At 44.7% G+C, this 23201-nt stretch overlaps 2 protein-coding genes across 2 annotated transcripts in view; both read left to right on the forward strand.

The window, feature by feature from the left end:
- Positions 1–2481: 2481 nt before the first annotated feature.
- prrg2 (proline rich Gla (G-carboxyglutamic acid) 2) lies at positions 2482–6040 on the forward strand. Its single transcript, XM_084570848.1, has 7 exons — positions 2482–2648; positions 2769–2865; positions 3237–3409; positions 3636–3669; positions 4270–4405; positions 4867–5010; positions 5687–6040. Exons 1-7 carry the CDS (start codon positions 2607–2609, stop codon positions 5724–5726), a joined length of 666 nt encoding a protein of 221 aa, XP_084426974.1. The 5' UTR covers positions 2482–2606; the 3' UTR covers positions 5727–6040.
- Positions 6041–6799: 759 nt separating this feature from the next.
- Positions 6800–23201, forward strand: part of prr12b (proline rich 12b) — a 29522-nt gene continuing 13120 nt past the window's right edge. Inside the window, exons 1-6 of the mRNA XM_084569939.1 lie at positions 6800–6947; positions 13675–13832; positions 15112–15273; positions 15485–19992; positions 20741–20944; positions 22661–22744. Of these exons, the coding sequence (XP_084426065.1) occupies positions 6865–6947; positions 13675–13832; positions 15112–15273; positions 15485–19992; positions 20741–20944; positions 22661–22744 (5199 nt within the window). The 5' untranslated portion in view covers positions 6800–6864. The remainder of the gene's footprint in view (positions 6948–13674; positions 13833–15111; positions 15274–15484; positions 19993–20740; positions 20945–22660; positions 22745–23201) is intronic.

A 23201-nucleotide genomic window follows, 5' to 3' on the forward strand; every position in this document is an offset into this window, starting at 1 on the left:
AAGGCCTGTGGGCAAAAAGCGGCCCGCCAGAAGGTCTAAACTGGTCCGCTGGTAATATAAATAACTGCTATCCCTGATTTATCCACTGTTTAAGTAAGAGAGGTGGACAGAACACAACACTGAGACCCAGGACTAAACAGCAGACAGCAATGTGCCTAAACTAAACTTATTTTTCGGAAGAAATGTTGTTTTTTCAAAGGATAGTTTATTAAATGTAAACATTCTCCTAATTTACTTGTCCTTCTTTGCACTAAATGGGAAAAGTCAGAAATTGTCATTATTATGGTGTTATTTTACTGGTCTGTCCTGCTTGAGATTAAATTGGGCTGTATGTGGGCCCCGAACTAAAATGAGTTTGATACCCGTGATTCAGGCACTTGTCAACATACACACTATGACATTAGACAACAATAGGACACTTCTGATTCGTGGTACCTAATAAAGCAGTTATGCTCAGTGTTCATGCAGAGGTGGACCTTACAGACCACATTAGATGTCTGTGAAGGTTCACAGTCATCCAGGTCATGGTATATCCAAAAAAAGGTAAAGGTAAAAAAGGCAACTGGACTTGTAGAGTTTTTTGAGAAGATGTTTCACCACTCGAGTAGCTTCTTCAGTTCTAGGGGACTAGTGGGAAGTTTGAGGTTGAAATAGGAAACTCTGTGCAGCCAATTTCCATTAATGGTTGAGTACTTACCTGTCGTTGGGGGGGGGGGCTCTTTTGTCCCTGTCCTCTTTCCCTATGATGGTGCTCTAACGACCCTTGTCCATCAGAGGCTCCAGTGTCAAGGTGTGAATGAGACTGAAACTTCTTGGGGACAGAAGTTAAAACTGTATTGTAAATAGATGGCAGACTAAATCTGAGTCCACCTCCTCTGTTTAGAGAAGGTTTTTCCAGTCCGACATAGATGGGTTCCTCTACTCCTCTTTCAAACCATCTGTCTTCTCTGGCTAAGATCTGGATGTTGTTATCTTTAAAGGAGTGTCCTTTGTCCTTCAGGTGTAGGTGGACCGCTGAATCATTTCCTGATGAGCTGGCTCTTCTGTGTTGGTACATGTGTTTGTGGATGGGTTGTTTGGTTTTCCCAATGTACAAGTCTGTACAATCCTCACTGCACTGAACAGCTTACACCACATAACTCTGTTTTTGCCTGGGTGTTTTGTCTTAAGGGTGGACCAATCTTTGCCTAAGTGTATTCCCTGGTTTGAAATAAACTGGAATGCTGAAAATTTTCTCCGACAGGAAAAACCTTCTCTAAACAGATGATGTGGACTGAGATTTAATCTGCCATCTATTTACAATACAGTTTTAACTTCTGTCCCCAAGAAGTTTCAACCCCATTCACACCTTGACACTGGAGCCTCTGAAGGACAAGAGTCGTTAGAGCACCATCAGTGAGAGTTTCCTATTTAAACCTCAAACTTCCCACCAGTCCCTTAGAACTGAAGAAGCTATTCGGATGATTGGTGAAACGTCTTCTCAAAAAACTCTACGAGTCCAGTTGCCTTTTTTAATCCTTTTTTGGACCACATTAGACCCTTGTTTGACCTGATAATGTCGCCTTGATCTTCTCTGACTGGCTGAGTGAAGACCACATGCTTCTAAACCTCACTGAGAGGCACGGGGACACAATTTAAAATGTGTGCTGAAGTTACCATATACGGTTCTAAGATGAACTAAGGGTTAGGGTTAGGGTAAGGGTTAGAAAAAAAGTAGGTGTTTTTTGACACCTAGTTTAATCTCAGTGTCCTTAGCGACAGTCGTACAGGGCCTGAATGCATACTTCTTCATGTCTACCATGAATCTCCTAACATCCAAGAGCGAGCGCCGATGCACTGAATATATTGTAGAGTGGCCTTTACATAGAAAAACTGAACGTTTCTTCAATAGTCGGCATCGAACGCAGAAAAAGCAATCAGTTCCCTGCTATATTTAAGTGATGGTATCCATGGCAACTTGAGTAAACACCACTTTATTTTGAAAAAACTGATTTTTATACGGTGCGTCTCTACAAGACAGGGCTGCATAATAGCTCCTTTGCTGGTGTTCTCCTTCACTGCTGGAAATGTTAATATTCATTTTAACTAATTAATTAATTTGTATATAAGACAGACAATGAGCCTGGAGACCTTTGGGACTCTTCCTGTCTTTATTGAATGCATTTCAATAACTTAAAGTCTCCTTTTAGAAATAGTTGAGTATCTGGATTTTATTGAACGCTGTATTATCTGCAGAACATGAGTTTCCTCCTAAATTTCCTCTGAACCGCCTTTAAAAACGAGTCCACACCTCTTCCTCTCCCTCTCTCCGTCTCTCCCCGTTTCAGTCTCTCATTTGTGATGAGCAAAACAAATAGGCGGATAGGGCTGAGCAAAGAGAGGGAGAACCTGCCGGCGTACAGGTCTGTGGAGGATCCTCCCTCCTCCTGGTATGTTGCCAAACTGGTTTGTGTGGTGACGGTGGAAAAAAAAAAGAAAAAGAAAGCACAAACAGTCTGTGTGCCGGCAGTTTCGCCGCATAAGGAAGAGTTCACTTTGTAAGAAATATCGGTGCCTCCATGTTTCTGGAACTCTAACAGCGCGTTTCTCCTGGAAAGCCTTGATAGATGGACCAAACTGCGGCCAAGTGGGGCAACGGTGTCGGCCAGGTGAGTGCCAAAAGCTTAATGTTAGTCCTGGTTGGGCCTCCAGGTGTGTGTGTGTGTGTGTGTGTGTGTGTGTGGATCATTTCCTCAAAAGCTCTTCCTTGTTGTTTTCTGTACATACAGGTTTGGGGTTCGATGGCAGTCTGGTCAGTCGTGGGGGTGACCCTGCTGACCCTGCTGCAGGCGGGCCACTGCTCTGTCATTCACAGACAGGCAGCAGGTAAACCACACCCCTCCTCATTCAGCGGGTCACTTCACACCCCACTCACTGAAGAAACAAACTGTCATTTCAGCACTTGTGTGTCCTAAATGCCGTCTAAGTGTCTCTGTTTTTGCTTGCCGATGCTGAACTGAAACACGGGAGGAGAATTATTCAGAATTGAGCTCTCGGGTTTCGTCTGTGTTTGAAAAACTACGTCTATACCAACATGTTTTATTTAAGTTTCATATCCTCTTCACCCACTGTAGATTCCACTACGCTCAGGCCAAATGCCTGAACACAAAGATGTTATCACACCATGTTCCTCTCTCTTCCATCTACAAAGAAACACAATGATTGATTTCAGATCTATTTTAACCTCCGTCCTGCAGGAGACCGCGTGTTGCTGGACGAGCAGGCGGCGGCGTCCTTCCTGTCCCGCACGCTGCTCTACAACAGCTGGGACTTCGAGCTGGTGGTGCCCGACAATCTCCAGAGGGAGTGCATTGAGGAGATGTGCAGCTACGAGGAGGCCAGAGAGGTGTTCGAGGACGACGCGAAGACGGTAACACCGCCCCGAGGGGGTCATTCTGCGGGGTCATTTGAAAGCAGAGTCTTTTTAGAAAGTGACCTTAAAGCTGTGACGAGCCCTTTTGGGGAGGTCACGGTGACACATTTCACCTCAGCGCACTTAGTAATATCAATTAATGTATAAGACAAGTTTTGAGGAAAGAAATCAGAATTTTTACTAAAGCTTTTTTCATTAATTCTACCTTTTCTTCCTTTTCCAGAAAGTATTTTGGGAAAGCTATGTCGACAGCCACGGTAATATTCATTAAAAGATTCATAATGTCCATTATTTTAGTCTACAGCCTTTAGTGTTTGGCTCATTATGCAGTCAGTAGTGATATGTGAAAATGTGCATCACATTAAGTACGACATTATTGTGGTATATTGTTATATTATACACCGATCAGCCACAACATTATGCCCACAGACAGGAGAAGTGAATAACGCTGACCATCTTGTGATAATTCAGTGTTCTGCTGGGAAACTTATGGACCTGGCATTCATTCATGTGGATGTTACTTAAACATGTAGCACCCACCTAGACCAGACCAGGGACCCCCACCCCATAGCAATGACACTCCTGGATGGCAACAGCCTGGTCTCCAAATTCACTACATCCCAAACTGATCAAGTGTCTGTGGGATGATCTACGGAGGCCCGTCCCTTCAACCCATAGGACCAAAAGGGCCCCCAACTAACAACATCCTATTGCCAGACACCCTCAGAAGGCCCACGTCCATTCTCTGATAACTCATAATGTTATGCCTGATCGGTATATATTGCTAATTTTGTTTTATAATCTACTGCTCCAAGTCTGCTCCAAATGACGGTGATACTGGTTTGGTGTCTTTAAAGAGTACGCACCCAAAGTGGACGTGTCAGGTCTGGTGGCGGGGATCGTGGCCATAGTGGCGATCGCAGTTATCGCCACCGTGCTGGGGGTCTACTTCTACTTAGCCAAGAAGAGGAAGGACGGACAGAGGTCGGGCCAGTAAGTTCACTGATTTTTTTTTTTTTTTTTTTTTACCCAGCTAACATAGGAGTGTGTGTGAGGTGGGAAATTGTGACTCTTTGTCCATCGGCCCTTCCATCTGGGCACATTAGCTCATAACTTTTTACTGCTGGCTGTGAAATTTGTGACGGGTGTTCATGGCCCTCGAAAAGATAAATCTAATGGCTCTGTGACCCATGTTGAAATTTTGTGAACAAATCAAACTGGAAACAAATCCGCACAGGTTATGTTCCGTTAGGATGAATCTTAACATGGCATAATGTCATGAGCCCCAGAGAAGTCGTACTTGAAAGCTTTGCTGTGCTTCTTTTTTAGTTTAGGTACAGGGCGATGAGACAAATGTCCTTCAGAGGAAAATCTAGCTTTGTTTTCTCAGATTTGCATCGCTTGTGACTAAACTGCCTTGACTTTTATTGACGTATGTTGTGCTGCTGCTTCAGAGCCCCGGTGAGACTGGCAGCAGACGGGCGTCCAGCCCCTGAGATGGTGCCCCTGAGTGCTATCCCCGCCCCGGGCCTACCCAGCTACAATGAGGCTCTGACTCGCAGTGGGCAGCACGATGCCCCACCACCACCTTATTCGGGGTAAGTTGCTCCACTGTGCACACAGATCCAGCCTCGTGTTTATAGGTGGTCAATTATTTCCCACGCCGTCTACAGTATACTCTAGATTTAAATCGTCTGCTTTTCAATTTGAATAGGGACTAAGCCTGCAGGGATGATTCGAACTGGCAAAAAGCCTGGATCAGGACACTGTCATATGACCCACAGCCGTTGTTGCTAAGCTCATAAAGCTAATGAAAGCAGTGTGTCTGTAAAGAGTCTCACTCACAGTCCAGGTCCAGGGCGTATGAGAAAACCGAGCTAAACAGAGGCAACGGGACTTGTTTGAGTTCTCTGGAAGAGGTGTCACCGCTCGCCCAAGTGGCTTCTGCAGCTCTGAGAGAAAATAAACAGAAAAAAGGGAGTTATTAAAGTCAGAAATGCTGACTAATCACTTTTTTTGTATGATATTATACGCTCATTTGCCAGTTCATTAAGTGCACTAGTAAAAACAAATTCAAAACGATTTAAGGCAGCGAAACAACAACCGTGCTGCATGGCTGCATGAGTAAACCTGCACAAATATGTAGTAAAATGATGCACCTCGGAGGCGTTTGCGGCCTCCCTGCGCTTTCACACCAAAAACCCTTCAATATGCATGCATCAAGGATACTGTAGACGAGAAAGTTCACAAATACCTTCCTCTCTTTGACCACAGGGGGGCGCCGTCAGAGCCTGCAGAGCCAGGAGACAACTAATGAGAGGTGTTGGCAGCGCCTCTTCATTACCCCTGATGGGAACTGGTGGTTTTGAGAGAACTTTTCAACATTGTTTTTTTCCTCTTCTTTCCTTTCCCCCCCTTTTTTTGTTTTGTTTGTGTTTTAATACACTGTATTTATATTTTTAGTCAATGCTGACAATGTGAGCTGCACAATATGGTGCTCCATGTCCACTACAAGATGTGTGGCTTTAAAGTGGACTGGGCTGCACCATGCACCAAACTGCGCTGTGTGTGTAAAAAAATAAAAAATAAGGACAATCAGAATAAAAAACATGTTTTATATAATAAATTACATAACAACTGCACGGGCCTTCAGTCATTTTTTTTTTCTTCGTGCAACTTGTCAAGCCAGCAGGACAACATGTGCATTCACTACTTGGACTGAGGAGGATGTGAGCAGCAGCAGCAGCAGCAGAAGCAGATGCGTGCTTTTACATGTTGCACAACTTGTGTGATTGTTGCTTGCAGCGGCCGAAAGAAGCCGCAGGGAGCTGAGTTTCGCTGTGACACACACTGCGTTTGTTGTGCATGACAAATTATTTGTTTGTTTGCGTGTGCAAGAGAGAAATCGAGAGAGTGTGTGTGTGTGTGTGAGAGAGAGAGAGAAAGGGGGAGAGAGAGAGAGAAGGGGGATGAACGTCAGCCCAGTCATTCCTCTTAAAAATGGCGTCTTGTGAACAAAATGAGCGAAAATAGCTGATGGTGTTGGTGAAGCAGCAGCAGCAGCAGCAGCAGCAGCTGTCTCCTCTGGATCAACGTGAATCCAGCTTCGCTTATTAAAGCTGCTGGAGAACGCGGAGCATCTGTTCTGCGGCCCATCAGCTTAACACGGGAGACAATAGACAGTGAAATATATGGGGAGAGGAGGAGGAGGGAGGGAGGAGGAGGAGGAGGTGCTCCTGGCTGCTGTGAAACCCCCACCACCACCACCACCCCTCCTCATCCTCCCTCCTCCTCCTCCTCCTCCTCCTCTCACTCCTTCTCCTCCCCATTCCTCCCAGTCCACAGGCTCGTCGGGCAGAGAAATAAACAGAATCGGGCGCTGAGAAGAGAGAAGACATTCCTCCCTCCCCTCCCCCTCGCTATCTGTCCATCTTCACCCAGCCCTTTCTTTCATGGAGAGGAATTATCCCGCTGCAGGATTCGGAGATCTCGGGGCTGGGACGGGATGGAGTTACGACAGATCGACCAAAGCAAGGTAAGCCTTTTAAAAAAAAAATAAAAAAAAAATAAATAAAAAAAATGTGAAGAAGCAAAGGGTTGGAGCTTATATGCTGCTTCTTCTAATGGGGTGCACCAGTGGGCTTAAGTGGTGGCTCTAACAATGCCATGGTACACAGCGGTGCCTGAATGCGCCTCTGCATTCAGCCAGGCTGCATACGGTACTGCTCCACGGCCACCAGGCTCAGGTACAGCCCGCCGTATTGTCATTCGGAGGAGGGGAGGGGAGGGGAGAGGGGAGAGGGGAGAGGAGGGGAGGGGAGGCAGGGGGCTGTCTCTAACTAAAATGCATGGAATGCGATGGAAGGTTAATAGTGATACGGAGACGGAGGAGGAAGAGGAGGAGGAGGAGAGGGGAGAAGCGAAGGGGGATGGGTTGCTGGAAGTGTGTTGTTTGAGAAATAAAAAAAAATAAATAAAAAAAAGAAAAGAAAGGGGAAAAAGAAAGATAATATCTGCACTGCATTGTCTCCGCTGCACCTTTTGTCTCGCTTTTGACTTAAATGCAGTGACAGCTCTCTCTCTCACTCGCAGTTGGTCTCTACGCTGCTAATTGGCTGGAGCAGAGAAATCAAAGCTCGCAATCTATACTGCAAAGAGAAATAAAATAAATAAATAAAAAAAGATGTGACAAATGTGCATTTTTTTTTATATGTGGTGAAACTAAATAAATATATTCCCCCCCTCCTCCTCCTAGCCAGGCTAATTGCGGTGACAGCAGCTGAATTTAACAAGAAAATAACGCACCGTGAAGGGGCCACATTCATATTAGTAAACAGTACTTTACAATAATGTCACGTGACTGACAAGTGTCACCTAATTAAATGTCAGGTAATTAACGTAAAGCTGAAATCTGTAAGTAGAGGCTGCTGTTTTAACGTTAGCCACCTTTTTTTTTTTTAGGGTTGCATTTGAGCAATTATCTAGCGTGTGTATGTGTACGTGTGCGAGTGTGTCCGTGAACGCACCAGCGGCATGCAGCTGCAGCCAGTTCCCATCAAACTGGATCCTCTGCTGGGGCTGTGTTGTTAAACAGCAAGCTAGCAATTACCCACACGAAGAAGAGACACGTAACGCCGTCCTAAAAAACTTAAAAGTCCCGCTCTGTGAGTATTAAAACTGCTGCTAATTAATACGGGGTAAAGTAAGGGGGTGGCTTTTTATTTTTATATTTTTATTTTTTTATGTTACGCGTCCGTGTTGTTGTTGTGTGTCACAATGAAAGTGCGGCCTCTGGTCATGCTAAAGTTAGCTAGCCCCCGTTAGCTTCTCTCCACGTTAGCGGTCGCCTTGACAACCACATCAGTCTTCCGTCAGACTCCATGGATTCCCTCTCTGCAACCTCAGTGCTCTCTTCTCTCTACGAGGAGTGGTGCATGCTTATACTGTATATATTTATATATATTTTAAGGCAATTTATTTCTTTAATAGAAAGCGCAAAAATAAAATACATTTATTTATGTAAAAAAAAACATAAAATGTATTATTTATTTCCCTATTGAAGGCAGACTCATAAATACCACAGCCACAAATGGCATTTCTTTTCCTTAAAATATGTAGATATAGTGATAGTAAAGGTTTTTTTACTGCCCCATCCATCCGTTTCTGCTCTGGTGCTGTAGTTAAAATGTGCATGTCCTTGCTTTCAGTAGTACACGGATGCCTCACCCTGCTCAGGCTGCAGTAAACTTAATTGATATCCTCTGTTATGAAGTGACTGCTAGATTCGCTTCAGGTATTCTGTCACCAAATCACCAGCGGCAGCCACTGCAACAGTTATTTCCGTCCCCGCAAATGAGCAAATACTTTGTGAAAATATGCACATTCTGCACTGGCTTTTCCTTTGTTCTGCCGTAAAAACCAGAAAAAAAATGCTTTATTCTGGGGGACAATTAAGCGTGAGTTTGTTCTTGATAAATGACCGTAAATGCACATTAATGCGCTGCGCTATGCCCGTTTAAGGATAAAATTAAAACAGAAATGAGATAAAATATTGTGCTGGAGGAAAACTGCATGATTGCAGCAGCGGCTGTCAACAATAAAATGGGGAGACAACGTTATGCACGCGCTTTATATTAAATAGAAATTTTTAATAAAATATGAAGGGTCAATACTGTAATAATACTGTAGACTATAACCATTAACATAAATATGCATGAGCTAATATAAGGTGTCCTGTCAAGCATGGAGCAGATGAATGTCATAAGATCAGATAATTTTAGTTATGAAAATCAGTTTCTTATAATTATAATAGAATTTCTCCTGCTTGGACTATCGGCACTCAGTTGCCAAAACATTAGGTACAGTTGTGAAAATGAACGCATTCTCTGATAACAGTCCTGCACTAAGTCATCCTTCATGACTGTTATAATGTTCAGTTTATGTTGAAACAGCGCAAGAAAGGTGCTAATATGCTGGAGGATCATTTTGGAGGATGTAGTTTGTGGTGCTGTTAAACTATATTGAATTAAAGGGTAAAGTGTTTCTGTTATTTAGCCTAGCCCGCTGACCAATATATCAAAATAATACTAAAATAAGCGCTACAGCACATTACAATCCAGCAGTGCTACAAATACACAGCCTCCAGAATGAAAACACAGTTGAATCAACAGCTCTCGGTAATGCTGAATACCATAACCTTCACGAAGTATTAAAATGCATTCATTTTCACGAGTGTACCTATTGAAGTGGCAAATGAAGGGAATTCCATATCGGCAATTTGAAAGAAAGAGACAGCTCCGACAATGAGAAACTCTTCTGGCCTGGAGGTTTGAGTGGCAGCTTTAAGAGGAAATTACACCAAAAGAATAGACCAACTCAAAGAAAGCTGAAATCGATAAGCACTGTACGGTAGCTGTACAGTAATACCTGCGCTTTCTTTTTATTGGTTAAGTTAAATTGAGTTTACCCGGAGTCAGAGTGGAACACAGCAGCCTATTTGGACTAAAGTTTGGATAATGATGTCTGACCGCATCAGACAAGCCGATTGTCTGCGACGACCTCTGAACGGGGTATCAGTGGCAGCTTACGATGTGGTATTGGAGAGCCACGGGTTTGAATCCCTGAGTCCCTGGGTGCTGCATGGCGCTGGATTAGAAGCCAAGGGACAAATTTCCAAGTATAAAATGTATTTACAGTAATAATTCACCTTCCAAAGCAATCACAATACTTAAAGCAAATGAGACACATTCAAAATTTGAACCAGAAGCTCCTATATTATTATTTTTTTTTTGTCCTGAAGTCCTCATCTTCAATGACTGTGCAAATTCCTTCTTGAGACTTTAAAAGGAAATCCAGTACAGCCCGATTTTATAACACCATTATTTTTTTCATTCCTCTTGACAGTATGATCATACCTGCATTGGATGATCTCTTATGGCACAAGAATAATAGTGTATTTTATATAAAGCTGCCTTGATTTCACAATTAGTTCCCCTTACATTGGGTATTCAGAGTCATATCTGGTGTTTCCTAGGTGAATGGTTCCACTATCGTTAGTACATCATTGACGTTTCTTGGGTATCACTGTAAAGGGATTGGCATCAGAGACTGTTCTTACCCTTCATTCGATAACATGAGATGAGATGAGGCCCAGTAATGAGTGGATTACAGATGCTTGATTGCTTTTCATGAACAAAAAAAAAGACATCGTGAGATCACTGTCCAATTAACAACGTCCTTTAGAAGTATCTGCTCTAGTTCGGTGTCTCTGATCAGACGAGCAGCATCATTAGAGGTGTCGACCCAGACTGAGCGAGGAATCCTGGACACTATTCCGTCACGATTGCTATATTCCCCTTTCTCTTTAATTGTGGACGGACTGCTCTACCAGAGCTGTGAGCGGCTGGTCACTAATAAGATGCCTTCTGGTATACTAGGGTCTGTTAGCGACTAGATACTCACCTGTAGATTACTCGCCTTGTCATGTGAGTTCCAATTGGACACCATCCACCGATGTTCCTAATAAAAAACCCAAACTCTCCACCATTTTTTTTTAGGATTCTTGATTAATTGGTGAAAACCCAGCAACAAGTACAGTTGCTTTTGCTTTAACCTTGTTTTTGGACCATGTCCTGGAAGACTGGGAACCTTCACAAACATACCAGATGTTTCATTGTATTTCCATTTGATTTTACAGTTCAGTGCGGTACGGTTCTTTCGTAGTGGTCACCGTCCTGACAGATCTGTTGGCTGTGCGGTGTTGGCTTTCTATCTGTCTGTAGGGGTGCCATGGTCAGGGTTTGTTTAGCTCCTTACCAGTGATTTTCCATCTGCAATGAGAGGAGTTCCTCAGATTGAAACTGAGAAGGTTTAGGTGTGGCTTTGACTTTGGTGTGAGTGACCTTCTGGTTGATGGCTTAAAGTTCCAGCTTGGTACTGTGTTGGTTCTGTGTTGGTGCTGCATTGGTGCTACGGTACACAGACCTTTAAAAAAATAAGTGCCGCAACCAGAAGTGTGGCATACTCGTCCATTATTTTTTTTTCCGTCTGGTTGCTTAGCTTTTCCCTTGACACAGAAAATAATCCATATCATTTGTCTTCAGTGAACTGAAAAGTATTTTTAACATGTGACAAAAATACATGTAAAGTGACAAATTTTGATTTTAATGAACTCTTGATTGAAGCCTTAATGGTTGTCTTGGTGCTACGGAAAGGCTTTGCTTTGATCTGCTGTGTTCTGTTCAGATAGCTAGGTTTATTCTATATTGTGATATCTTCTCTTATTTTTTGTGCAGTTTTATTTTTCATTGTGATATAATAAAGAGACAGTCGGCTTGGGACCAAAGTGTTGGTGGTTTGAATCCCTTGACCAGAATGGAAATCTGTGGATGGGTGCTTTTCCTTCCCTCAGCATCTGTATCACATCTTTGTTGGTAGTTTTATGTAATTCTTTATTATTATTATTTTAAACCCTGGTACCAGCTATTGCACATTTACTCGACAGGACAGTTAAACTCACTTTGCATTATACATTTAATAAATAATGGCTCCATCGGAGTAAGGAGAGCAAATCAAGTCCTTGCAAGCAATATTAATGAGAGAGCAAATCCTCCCTGGGAGAGTGCATCACTACTTCCCTACTTCTTCGCATGCACTGTAGCCGTGAAGTTTGCTAGACATTAGGAGCCGTGTGTTAACATGAAAGCAGTTGGACCAGGCATTATATGGATTTACCCAGCCAGATCCTTCGTACAAAGTCTGTGCAATGTTTGATCGAGCCTATCTCTGAATAGAGCAGGTTATTGTCTGGAGAACTCGCAGTGAGGGAGTGACTGTGCATGCTCGTGTGCGTCATGTCCTGCCTCCTGCACACACTTCCCAAGCGCCACCCCACGCCTAGACCAAATGGAATATCTCACATCTGACGTGGACTGTCGCCTGTTGTCTGCGGCACGTGTGTGAAATAGAAACTGGGGACAGTGTCCAGACCTGATTCTGCTAAATTGGACGTCTTTTTTGTTGAACACTGTCTGCCTTCACTGAATATTCTTTAAACTTGGCTGAGCTGAAGCAAACCATGTTTCTTTAAAAGCAATTTCCTGAAAACTCCAGTTGAAATTTGACCTAGAAAGGGAAGCTGATGGTGTTAACAAGTAATTAGCCATAAAATTATAACCACTGACATAACACTGATTATGGATATATTAGGTGACAAGTGAATTGATTTGTTAGAAGCAGGAAAAATTGGCAAGTAGAAGGATTTGAACGAGTTTGACAAGGGTCAGATTCTAAGCATTCTTGCAGACCATGTACACCCTTTTTTGGAAACGGTATTCCCTGACGGCAACGGCCTCTTTTAAGCATGATATGAAAAGCGAAAATGATTCAGGAATCGTTTGAGGAACACAACAAAACAGCGAGTTCAAGGTGTTGACTTGACTTCCAGAGTCTCCAGATCAGAATCCAGTCTAGCGTCTGTGGGATGCGCTGTGCAAACAAGTCCAATCCACGGAGGCCTCACCTGACATCAACGTTCATGGCTTAAATAATCTGCGGTTATTGGTGCCAGATCCCAAAGCACACATTCAGACGCCTAGTGGAGTCCATGCATTAATGGGTCAGGGCTGCAAAAGATGAATCTACACAATATTAGACAGGTGGTTATAATGTTACGGCTGACTGATGTATAAAACCAAAGTCAGTTAAGTTAGTTAATCCTCTTCGTTCCTGTGGAACATAAGGCTGCGACTATCTGCTTCCATTTGGTCCTATCCTGTGCAGCATGCTGTGCCTCGCCCCACGATAGGTTTGTCGTCTTCAGTTCTGAGGTCACAGTTTTCCGCCAGGTGGTTTTTGGCCTCCCTTGTTTCCTCTTTCCAGGTGTGGTCAATCTCAGACTTTGGGAATACATTCGGAGGACATGTCGATGTTTAATTTCTAGCACCACATTGCGACAGTTTGTCTTTTGGTACAGGTCTTCATTGGAGATCTTTTCTGGGCAAAAAATGCCACATTTTCCGGAAACACCCATTGTGGAATGCGTTGATCTTTCTCATGTTGCTCTCAAGCACTCGCCAGCATTCTGAGCCATACAGCAGTATACAACTCAAACAACATGCTTAAACTTTTTAAAAATGACAAACACATCCTGGTAGGAAATGTTCTTCATCGTAATGATTTGACCAGTAGAAGACAGCAGACTACTGTATCTGTGTGTAATAGTGTCTATGAAATTCAAACCGTATAAACATTTTTTTCCTCAGCCTCATGTATGGGAGCTCCAGGTCATCCCACCCAGACTCGGAACTGCTCCACCGGCAAGCCTACGGCACCCCTCACCCCCTCCAAGGCTATGCAACCAACCACCACCCAGGAAGCTCAAGACAGAGCGGAGCCTGGGGTGCTCCTGGACGCACGCTTGGTAAGGTTTTGGTTTGTAGAAATACAACCCTTATATTATAAATATTGTTTTCCTTCTATTTTCTGTATTTGGACATTGACCATTTGATAATTCATATCAATATTCAAATCTTTTGGAAATGCAACATGTATAAATTCAGGAAAATAACAGTAAGTGTTGCAATATTTCCTATTGGAAGACTGTTCAGGTTGGTGTAAGACTTGGATAATATAATGTTTGTTGCTGCCAGTTTGTCTGAAGGTAAAGTTTTCTTTTCTCATTAGAAAGGCTGCTGTCTCTGGGGAATGAACAGAGGCTGTGTGGTTTATATAAGATGTTTTATTTTTTTATTTTTTCACAATAGATTGGATAACCGTTATATCTTCTGACTAGGCATGACTGAAATACAGAGAGACTGTTTCTGCTTTTTTCTTTCATGCCAAAGGCTCGGTGCGAGATTTGTATTGATTATTACTGTACTTCTGATGACTCTTAGGCACCTCATAACTACAGCCCACGATTTACAGTCTAATTTTGCCATATGAATCAAATACTAATAAGATACTGCCAGCACTTGGATTTAGAAAGTGTATTCCATTGTTTTTCAATATGTTATTTGACTTTCCTCATAACATGCAGGCATTGAGGTCAGGCAGGTTTCATAACAGCAGAACACTAACTACTGAATTGACAGAACTTGAAATTTGCCTTGAATGTTATTGGGCAGAGATGTTTATATTGAATGCGTTATGGTGTTTTAGTCCTATCAACATGGGATTTTAGCCTTTTAATGATTCACAGTCTCCCATTATGAAATGCATAGCATCTATGACACTTCTGTATTTGTACCTTTTCTGTAAGTGAGATATCAGTGTTGCTATGTACTGATTAAGACTGTGTAAAGCCATGTATTGGTTCATATTTCTTTAGTTCTACCTCTTTTTAAACAGCTGTGCCAATCACACAAGTATAGTTTGCCAAATAAAGACCATGACATTGAAATTGTATTATTTTCTGGATGGAGCAGAGAGGCAGGTTGTAAATGCGTAGCACCATGCATGGTGCCAAACAATTATGGCAGCTCATCTGTGTAATGCTGTTCATTTTTATTTTGCAAAGCAGTGATCACCAAAGTAATTGCTACTTAGAATTTGTTCCTGTCTTATACGCTACAACAAACGCGCAACAAAAATAGAAAGTTTGACGAGAATGCATTTTTACTAATTAGTTTTTTTATGATGATTATAGGATCTGTGATATAATTTGTATTAATTAAGTGAAGGTTGTGGTTTGTTGCCAGGCCTGTCGGGGCTGTTTGATGCCAGCCTCCACCATGCCAGCCCCTCAGGTCCCGACCCCTCTGTCATGAATCTGATTTCAGCTCTGGAGTCCCGGGGTCCACAGCCAACACCCTCTGCTTCCTCCCTCCTCTCTCAGTTTCGCACTCCCTCTTGGCAGACTGGTGAGTGTCAGCCTGTGATGTGAATGCGACACTAGAAAAAAAAAAACAATTGGCTTTAGTTCTTATTACTGAATAACAATAATTGAATTTTCACAATGGCTTGCAATGGCATAGAAAAGGTGGAAATTTAATGTGAAAACTTGGTAATATATTGAATGTCAATAGTGACTTGCAGTGACCAACACTATCTTTGTAATGTTTTGTCCTGTAGCAATGCATACACCGGCCCCAGCGGAGCTCTTTATTTCAGGGCCACTTCCTGGTTCTGGCTCCTTCCCTTCCTCATCAGCCCTTTCTGCATATCAGCATCCTGGTTCCTTTTCTGGACGATCTTTCACTCCCTCACTGTCCCTTCAGGACGTGCCTACATTTAGCCCAACCTCTAATGGTTTGCTTTCGCCCCATGATCCCCTGCTGCACATCAAAACACCCTCCCAGTCCAGCTTGGGCTTTGATCGCCTGCTGTCTTCCCAGAGTGCCACCTACCGGGGTTCCCAGGAACCCCCAACCCCTCCTCAGACCCAAGCCTCTTCCTCCTCCTCCAGTTGCCACCTACCCCCACCCCAGTTCAACCTGTTGTCCTCTCAGCTCCACAACCAGTCCTCTCAGCTATATAATGCCTCCATGTTCTCTCCCACACCAGCCCTGCCGCCTGCAGCACCCCCGCAGCCTCAGCCTACTCCAGAAAGGGCAGTATCCCGGCAGGACAGTGTGATCAAGCATTATCAACGTTCATCCCCAGCCCAGTCGACAACCCTACAGCAATATGCCAGCTGTGGTGGGTCATCTGGTTACCAGCAGATAGTTGGCCACCATCGGCATCCTGGTATGTCCTGCAGTCCTCTAGGGGAACAGAGCCCATCTTCTGACCCCAAACCCTCACCACGGATGGAGTCCCAGACATATCCTATCATCCAAACTCCTTACACATCCTCATCCTCTAGCACTTCAGCTTCCCTGTCATCTGCCACTAAGGGAGCCAAGAGTTCCAGCTCCACTAGTGGATACTCCTCTTCAGGCTCTGCATCATCCTCTTCCCGTAACCCACATACTCCACCATCAGCCTCCTCCGCCTCTTCTTCATCCTCTTCTAGCTCCAAGACAAGTGCCAGCTCCTTGTCCGCTCCCTCTCGTCAACAGCCCCCTCCTCAGTCAGCACCGGCACCACCTCCTCTACCTGTGGTATCCTCCACCCTTGTTCAGCAGCCAGCAGGCAAGCAATGCCTATCCCCCTATGGCTCTCAATCTGTGGCCAAATCCAGCACAAGCCTGCCAGACCAGACTCCTCCTCAACAACATGCCCAGTCCTACTCTCCCAACCAGCCTCCATCTGCACACATGGCCCCGTCTTATGGAGGCTTCAGCTCACCTCATGCCCAGGATTTGAGTTCTGTACCAGGGGGCACTGGGGGAAAAGGCTTCACTGGTATAGGCCCTGGAGGACGTTCCTTCTCTGCAGAGATAGTCTATGAGGACTCCAGTTTCAACTCAGCTTCTCATAGAAGATCAGGCAGTCCTTCCTTAGGGTATGGGAGTGGGTCAACAGGGAGTGGACCCATATCAGGAGCGGCTGCACTTGGCAGTGGAGTAGGATCTGCAGGATCAGGGAGTGGGAGTGTTGGTATGGGCAATGGAGGCAGCAGCTCTTACCACCTGCCTGAGTCTAGTACGTCACCCTCTGTCAATTCTACTATCAATCGCCCTGGATTGCATTCTCCTGCTGCAGCTCGTCCTGCACAGTCCCCCGGAGGCTCAAAATACCTGTCCTCCATCTTGTCTCCTCCTTTTATGTCCTCACCACAAGGTTTCCCTGACACACGACAAGCTCAGAGCCAGTCCTACCACTCAACACCACCCAAGCCAAAAACAGTGACAAACATGCTAGGAGTTGAGCAATCCCAAGATGAGGAAGAGGATGATGATGACTTCCTCATCCACCATTTACTACATGCTCAGAGCTCAACTCCCCATCCTTCCCAGCATCACCCGCATCGTCAGCAACTCCCCCAGCCACTCTCTCAAGCTAGGGATGGGGACGGCAAAGGTGTGGCCTATGATATTAATAAGCTCTCAGAAGAGCGCTACCACCTTCAGAGTGTCATTCGTACCAGTAACACCACCAGCACTACAGGTCCTGGAACAGCAAGTGATACAGCAAGTGGCTTGAACAGACAATTAGAAATACCACAGAAGAAACAGCAGACCAAGTCAGAGCTGACACTATCAAAACCCAGTGCTGGACCAGTACAAGGGGTCACTGATTCTCTTTCTCATCCCCATAGTACCCACTCACATCAACAACAGCATGAGTCCCTGGGTTCCGTGGTCCAGTATGGAAGAGGTGACCCCTACACACAGCACCCACACTCCCAACATCCCCTTCACACCTCACATGTGTCCTCACACTCCCAGCAACACACTCAGCACTCCCAAATCTCCCAGCACCCTCGACACACTCAACATACACAGCACTCTCAGCACTCTCAGCTTAACCATCCCAGCTCTCATGCGCATAACCACTCTCACTTGGACCTGAAGAAACCTTCAGATGCAAATGACAGTGTCTACATGTGCAACACACCAGATGTGCAGCAGGCCCGACAAAGCCAGGTCCCGCTCTCTATGATGGATTCATCACCAGATCCTCCCCAACAAACTCATATGCTGCCCTCTGTTCTTTCTCATACCACACGCACCAAGATGGATCCCCAGCAAGGCCCTCCACAGCAACAGCAGCAACAACAGCAGCATCCATTGAGCCAGCAGGCCATGATGGGTTCAGCTGGAGGAGTAGGGCCTGCGGGTGTAGAATCACATCCACAGAACCAGTCTTCACAGTTGCAGCTTCAGCTTCAGACCCAGGGTATAGATACTCACTACAGCCTTGGGGCCCAGTCCCGAGATCAAACCCGAGCCAGTCAGAACTCAATGTCCCCATTAGACATGCTAGATCAGTCTCTTTCCCAGGCCAACAGCAGAGACAATGGAGGAGCTCTGGACAGAAATGGGGGGGTGGCTGTTGCTAGAGGTGAGGGAGGTGGTGGAGACAGGCATAGACAGCAGCACAGACTTACACCCCACCACCATGCCCAACAAACAGCATCAGATCTCCATGACTTCCTCACTGAACCAGATTTGGGATTGTCCACCCCTTCACACCTCCACCACCTCAACCAGTCTCAAGCCCATGCCCATACTCACAGTCTCCACCAACAGCAAGCGCACTCCCACCATCAGCTGTCACATGCTCAGTTATCTCAGCCACACTCCCACCGGATGGCAGCAAATATGGGTACTCCCCAACAACAGCAGCAACCCCAACAAAGAGAGCCTGAAACACAACTGTCACACTCCCAATTAGACCAGCTGAAGCAACACCAATTTGACACTTTGAGTTCAACGGATAAAGTTGGACAGAATCAAGCTCAGCAACAGCAGCAGCGGTTTGGGCCTCTAACATCTATCTGTTTCCCAGACTCTCTCTTACAAGATGAAGATCGCTCTTTCTTCCCTGAGATGGAGGACATGTTTTGTTCAGCTGATTACAAGTCAAGCTGTGCTGGGGATTCTGGAGCAGGACAAGCAGCTCAAGACAGCCTTAGCCAGGGCCACGGTCAAGACGGTATGGAGGCCTTAAAAACAAGTGGTGCCGGTGATGGCTATGATATGGTTGGTCATCACAGTGATCAAGGCTATGGACAATACTGCCACAGCCTTCCAGGAACAGGAAATGGCAATCTTCACTTAGACCTTGACTCTTTGAAGAACCACGAGCTTCCCTCCACTGTGAACACTGACCAGCTTGGCCTCATCCAGTCCCAGACTCCTACTATGGGATTGAGTTCAGCAGCTCCAGGGGATGGCTCAGTCAACAAGATGATGGGAGCTGTGGGAATGGGTGGAAGTTCCAACAATACTGGTCTGACCTCACCTATCTTCTGTTCGTCTCGACCCAAGAAGCTGCTGAAGACCAGCTCGTTCCACTTGCTCAAGCAGCGGCGTGAGCCACAACCTCAAACGAAGAAAAACTATGCGCAAGAATATGAATTTGAGGATGATGAGGATAAAGCTAACGTTCCAGCGGATATTCGCCTCAACAATCGGCGCCTTCCTGACCTGTTGCCTGACTTGGTGTCTAGTTGTAGGAAGGCTCCCGGGGCATCAGGGGTAAGTGGGCTCATTCCACTGATGGGTGACGTGGACTTCTGCCACCCCTCCAACTACTCAACCCTTGGACAGCCTCCACAACTCCTCACACCAGAGGGCCCTAAGAAAAGAGGCAGGAAACCAACTAAACCAAAACGCGAAGGGCCTCCTCGCCCACGAGGTAGACCACGTATACGTCCTCTTCCAGAGCCTCCTTACTGCAGGGGGTTGATGGGAACAGGGGCTGGAGAACCTAAAAGGGGGCGTGGCCGAGCTCGAGGGCGAGGCAGAAGGGAGGAAGGGCTTGTGGAAACCCATCGAGATATAAATAAAGCACAAAGCCTTCCCTATCATCAACAACAACAACAACATCGACAGCAACAGTGCAACCAACAGCAGCATCACAGCCAACAGGTAGACCTCCACCAAGCACCACACCAGCAGCAACAACAGCCCAACCTGCATCACCATCAGCAGCAGCAGCAGCTTTCCTGTTCTCACCACCAACAGCACCATCAACAACAGCAGCAGCCAGCCCAGCAGCTGCAGCAAGATCCAATCAGACCTATCAAGGTAAAATAAGAGATAACCTTGAGTTGTAGATATCAAGAATCATAGTCACTCCTAGAAGGTATGAATGGGGTAATGTGAAATTAATAAATAGCTGCAAGTTTTAGATTTATATAGAATTTGTTACCTAAACTTTTACATGCTAGACTTAAACAGAGTTCACCCTAACATCAAGTAGTAGTAAAATAAGGTTTACCTATTAGATAAACTACAGTTAAACTACAGTTAATATTTTTCTGTATTTACCAACTGAAGCTCCACAACACAGTTAGCAGACCTCAGATTGTAATATCTCCATGTTTGTCTACAGGTGTTAGCAGGTTTAATTGATTGTCACAATGGAAATGGACTCATAGGTGCTCACTATTTAGTTTCGAATCATTCAGTCTTCATTTTTTGTTCGAGTGTTTCAGAAAACTAAAATTCATTCGTCTTTCAGTCTTGGAAAAAATGCACTGTCCTCTTTCTCACATGTTTTCTTTGCATGTTTTCAAAGTTCAGTTATTCATTTCAGAGATTCGCTAATGTCCAGCCAATTAGAGAAAGAGGTTCTGGTGAATTAGTTTTTCAGGAAAAGTCTTCTTAATACAGGAAGCAGAGAAGAGGATGCTGCATTACTGGCACCGAATGACACTAACAGAAGGATGCTGCAATCAATAGTTAATCATTTTAGTTTGATAATTAAAAAAAAACATATATTGAATTTGCTCTGTCATGCTGAATCTCTGTCCATCCACCCTGTCTGTCTCAGATCAAACTGCCCATTTCCAGCATGCCGCCATCTGAGTCATTGTTGAGGACAGACTCACTGTCCAGCAGTGAACCAGTTCTGTCTGATGGATCAGTTGGGTCAGCGCCGTCCCTGGGCCTAAGTCCTGGTCCCAGCACCACCATGGACATCAACAGAAATGAGCTGAACATGACGCAAGACAAGATGATGAAACATCAGCAGAGAGTTGGAGAGGTAAGAAGCAGACAGTTGAAGCACCTGTCAGGATAGTTTTTTTGAGTCCTAGATGATTTAATGCTATGACAGTTTAGTTTCTGCTTTAGCTGACAGTTTACATTGAGGGTTGTCAGGTGACTGTCCAGTTCTGTGTATTCCTTAGGTGTACTGGCAACACTTTCGCCTTCTGTAACTTCGTTGATATTATTTCAGTGGGAAGGATTGAAGAGTTTATAAGTTATGGAAGGTTGATATGTATCTACTATATACACCGATCAGGCATAACATTATGACCACTGACAGGAGAAGTAAATAACACTGACCATCTTGTGACAATTCAGTGTTCTGCTGGGAAACTTTTGGACCTGGCATTCATGTGCCACCCACCTAGACCAGACCAGACCAGGCACCCCCACCTCATAGCAATGACAAAGGATGCAGCCTGACACAGGAACACACACAAAAACATTTTAGGAACATGAAGAAGAGCACAAGGTGTTGACCTGGCCTCCACATTCACTAGATCCCAAACTGATCAAGTATCTGTGGGATGATCCACAGAGGCCCCTCCCCTCAACCCATTGGACCCAAAGGCCCTCCACTAACAACATTCTGTTGCCAGACACCACAGGACACCCTCAGAAGGACCATGTCCATTCTCTGATGAGTCACAACTGTTTTGGACGTTCAAGGAAGACCTACACAATATTAGGAAGGTGGTCATAATGCCACCGAGCACGATGTTGCGAACAAAGTTTTTTCTTGACAGGGCTAGGGTTGCAGCTTTAGGGATAAGTAGGGAGTAGGAATCTGTGACGGAACGGTGGTACAGTGGTTTGTACTGTCACCTCACACCAAGTGACCTGGGTTCTGGGTTCTGGGTTTGAACCTGTGGCAGGCTGGGAACTTACTGTGTGCGGATTTTGCATGTTTCTTCCCCCCAAAATCCAAAGACGTGAACGCCCAGTAATTGGACTGGTGACCTGTGTAGAGGTGTGCCCCACCTCTTGCTACATACCAACAGAGTCAGCTGCACCCTCTGTAGCATAAGTCGTTGCAGGAAATAGATGGACGAGCAGTAATGGGAGGCTAAGATATAATTATGTATCGCTGTTCTTTTATTGATTCTAGTAAAGAAATGTATTCGCATGTCTGTTGGCTTCACTCTCACTCATGTCACTTACGCCTCAGTGTCGGGATGAATGTAGCTGTTGTTGGCATGAAGGGATGCAGAGAATCTGCGCGTGATGGCTTAAATTTATTCAAAAACCAAGTGAAGGGTAATGACCCGTGAGACAGTGTAAAAAATTACCTCATCTAATTACGTCATTTCAGCTTTGGACTTCCAATGATTTGCAACGACAGTAAACACGAAATTCCTGTCATTACTTTTTCCTCCAAGACACAATGTGCAGACTGCTGTTCCTGCAATGTTCTCACTGACACACTTAGGTGCACTCATTGTAGTTATCAGGCACACACACACACCCCTAATAAACAAGTGTGTTTATGTTTTATTCTTTGTATTACCTTTACATATCATGTAGATGCAAACCCGCAGGATAAAATCTTCACGATGACTGATAACAGTGAATATTTTGAGACGGATTACATAATATTCCTGTTAATTTAAAGAAATTTGAAACTTTACAATCTTCATAAAGGGTTTGACTTATACTTCGCTAAACATATTTTTAAAAGCAATTTTCTCTGACGTTACCGCAGATGATGGAGGACGAATGGAAGAAAGAAATTGACGACCCACTGAATCCTGAATCCTGGGCTGCTATGCAGAAACTCTCCAGTTCAGTAAGTGGCTTTACACCCTCTGCAAAAATTAGCAAAGCCAGGAGCTTCATATATAATTCATACCTCATCTATTCAAACTCAAGCCTGTGGTTGAGAGAGGACATTCTCTACCTTATTCACGCCTCAGGTGCCTATAGGCACATAGCCAATACCTGTGTGAGGAGGTGGCATTCTGTCCAGGTATTTGTTGAAACCTAAATGTGAGAAATTATTTACCGGCGTCGGCTGTGGTAAAAGAACAACGGGAATGTTTTATTTTCAGTCCTGATTTTGAGGTTTGTGCTTTGGAGAGGTGGTTATAGTTGACTGACAGCCAGCTCTTTCTGACTGACAAAAGAGAGAGGAGAGAGATGCCTGTTACCAGGGCAGCTGTTGCCACAGTTACTGCGTTTTACAGCACAGGACCCTTGCTGCCCCCTGCTGTCTGTGAAGCTTTATTGCTTATAGCTTGGCGTCT

The sequence above is a fragment of the Chelon labrosus genome (genome assembly GCF_963514085.1).
Source record: "Chelon labrosus genome assembly, chromosome: 21".
NCBI classification, from domain to species: domain Eukaryota; kingdom Metazoa; phylum Chordata; class Actinopteri; order Mugiliformes; family Mugilidae; genus Chelon; species Chelon labrosus.